The 3,016-nt window shown below is 39.6% G+C and overlaps 1 protein-coding gene across 1 annotated transcript; it reads left to right on the top strand.

Moving 5' to 3' along the window:
• Nucleotides 1–323: 323 nt before the first annotated feature.
• LOC128210597 (uncharacterized) lies at nucleotides 324–1,538 on the top strand. The gene has a single exon (XM_052914947.1). It carries the CDS (start codon nucleotides 324–326, stop codon nucleotides 1,536–1,538), a length of 1,215 nt encoding a protein of 404 aa, XP_052770907.1.
• Nucleotides 1,539–3,016: the final 1,478 nt, after the last annotated feature.

The raw sequence follows: 3,016 nt of genomic DNA on the forward strand, positions 1-3,016 counted from the left end.
TTTAGCAAAACCTATAAAATCAACCGTACAGTAAAGTATTTTAAGTAGCTGCTGTTGACTCTAAAAAGTATTTTGACTCTTTTGAGACAACAACAACATTACTTAAATGTTTTTCATCATTCCATACATGTTGTCAGGGACCTGTAGTTCTTTAGCTATAAAATATTAAATTGAAACATGGCAAAACACATTGCCTCATTAATTACGCACATGTTTAGCAAATAATTATCCCTGCGATATTATTGAGTCCGTACAACTAAACGCTGTATGAAGAACTCCGTACAATTAAACGCTGTATGAAGGACCGTAAAACTTAACTCTGTATGAAGGACCAAACAACTAAACGCTGTATGAAGGACCATACAACTAAACGCTGTATGAAGGACCAAACAACTAAACGCTGTATAAAGGACCATACAACTAAACGCTGTATAAAGGACCATACAACTAAACGCTGTATAAAGGACCATACAACTAAACGCTGTATGAAGGACCAAACAACTAAACGCTGTATGAAGGACCATACAACTAAACGCTGTATGAAGGACCAAACAACTAAACGCTGTATGAAGGACCGTACAACTAAACGCTGTATAAAGGATCATACAACTAAACGCTGTATGAAGGACCATACAACTAAACGCTGTATGAAGGACCAAACAACTAAACGCTGTATAAAGGACCATACAACTAAACGCTGTATGAAGGACCAAACAACTAAACGCTGTATGAAGGACCATACAACTAAACGCTGTATGAAGGACCAAACAACTAAACGCTGTATGAAGGACCGTACAACTAAACGCTGTATAAAGGACCATACAACTAAACGCTGTATGAAGGACCATACAACTAAACGCTGTATGAAGGACCAAACAACTAAACGCTGTATAAAGGACCATACAACTAAACGCTGTATGAAGGACCATACAACTAAACGCTGTATGAAGGACCAAACAACTAAACGCTGTATGAAGGACCATACAACTAAACGCTGTATGAAGGACCAAACAACTAAACGCTGTATGAAGGACCATACAACTAAACGCTGTATGAAGGACCAAACAACTAAACGCTGTATGAAGGACCATACAACTAAACGCTGTATGAAGGACCATACAACTAAACGCTGTATGAAGGACCAAACAACTAAACGCTGTATAAAGGACCATACAACTAAACGCTGTATAAAGGACCATACAACTAAACGCTGTATGAAGGACCATACAACTAAACGCTGTATGAAGGACCAAACAACTAAACGCTGTATGAAGGACCGTACAACTAAACGCTGTATAAAGGACCATACAACTAAACGCTGTATGAAGGACCATACAACTAAACGCTGTATGAAGGACCAAACAACTAAACGCTGTATAAAGGACCATACAACTAAACGCTGTATGAAGGACCATACAACTAAACGCTGTATGAAGGACCAAACAACTTCACGATGTATGAAGGACCATACAACTTCACTATCTATGAAGGACCGTACAACTTCACGATGTATGAAGGACCGTACAACTTCACGATGAATGAAGGACCGTACAACTAAACGCTGTATGAAGGACCGTACAACTTCACGATGTATGAAGGACCGTACAACTTCACGATGTATGAAGGACCGTACAACTTCACGATGTATGAAGGACCATACAACTTCACGATGTATGAAGGACCATACAACTTCACGATGTATGAAGGACCATACAACTTCACGATGTATGAAGGACCATACAACTTCACGATGTATGAAGGACCATACAACCTCACGATGTAAGAAGGATCATACATCTTCACGATGTATGAAGGACCATACAACTTCACGATGTATGAAGGACCATACAACTTCACGATGTATGAAGGATCATACAACTTCACGATGTATGAAGGACCATACAACTTCACGATGTATGAAGGACCATACAACGTCACGATGTATGAAGGACCGTACAACTTCACGCTGTATTAATGGCCGAACAATTTAATAAAATATGATGGACTATACAACTGAACTCTGTATGAAGAACCATACAACTAAACGGTGTATGTAGGACCGTAAAACTAAACGCTGTATGTAGGACCGTACAACTAAACGCTGGATGAAGGACCGTACAACTAAACTCTTTATGAAGATCTGTACAAATAAATTGTGTATAAAGGACCGTACAACTAAACGCTGTTGAAGGACCGTACAACTTAACTGTGTATGAAGGACCGTACAACTGAACTGTGTATGAAGGACCGTACAACTAAACTGTGTATGAAGGACCGTACAACTAAACAGTGTATGAAGGACCGTACAACTAAACGCTGTGTGAAGGACCGAACAACTAAACTGTGTATGAAGGACCGTACAACTAAACGCTGTTGAAGGACCGTACAACTAAACTGTGTATGAAGGACCGTACAACTGAACTGTGTATGAAGGACCGTACAACTAAACTGTGTATGAAGGACCGTACAACTGAACTGTGTATGAAGGACCGTACAACTAAACTGTGTATGAAGGACCGTACAACTGAACTGTGTATGAAGGACCGTACAACTAAACGCTGTGTGAAGGACCGAACAACTAAACTGTGTATGAAGGACCGTACAACTGAACTGTGTATGAAGGACCGTACAACTGAACTGTGTATGAAGGACCGTACAACTAAACTCTTTATGAAGATCTGTACAAATAAATTGTGTATAAAGGACCGCACAACTATACTCTGTATGAAGGACCGTACAACTAAACAATGTATGAAGGACCGCACAACTAAACTATGTATGAAGGACCGTACAACTGAACTGTGTATGAAGGACCGTACAACTAAATGCTGTGTGATGGACCGTACAACAAAACTCTGTATGAAGGACCGAACAACTAAACTGTATATGAAGGACCGTACAACTGAACTGTGTATGAATGACCGTACAGCGAAATATTCTATGAAGTACCGTACAACTAAATTTTGTATGAAGGAACGTACAACTAAACGCTGTATGAAGGACAGTACAACTTAAC

This window comes from Mya arenaria, chromosome 12 (assembly GCF_026914265.1).
Source record: "Mya arenaria isolate MELC-2E11 chromosome 12, ASM2691426v1".
NCBI classification, from domain to species: Eukaryota; Metazoa; Mollusca; class Bivalvia; order Myida; family Myidae; genus Mya; species Mya arenaria.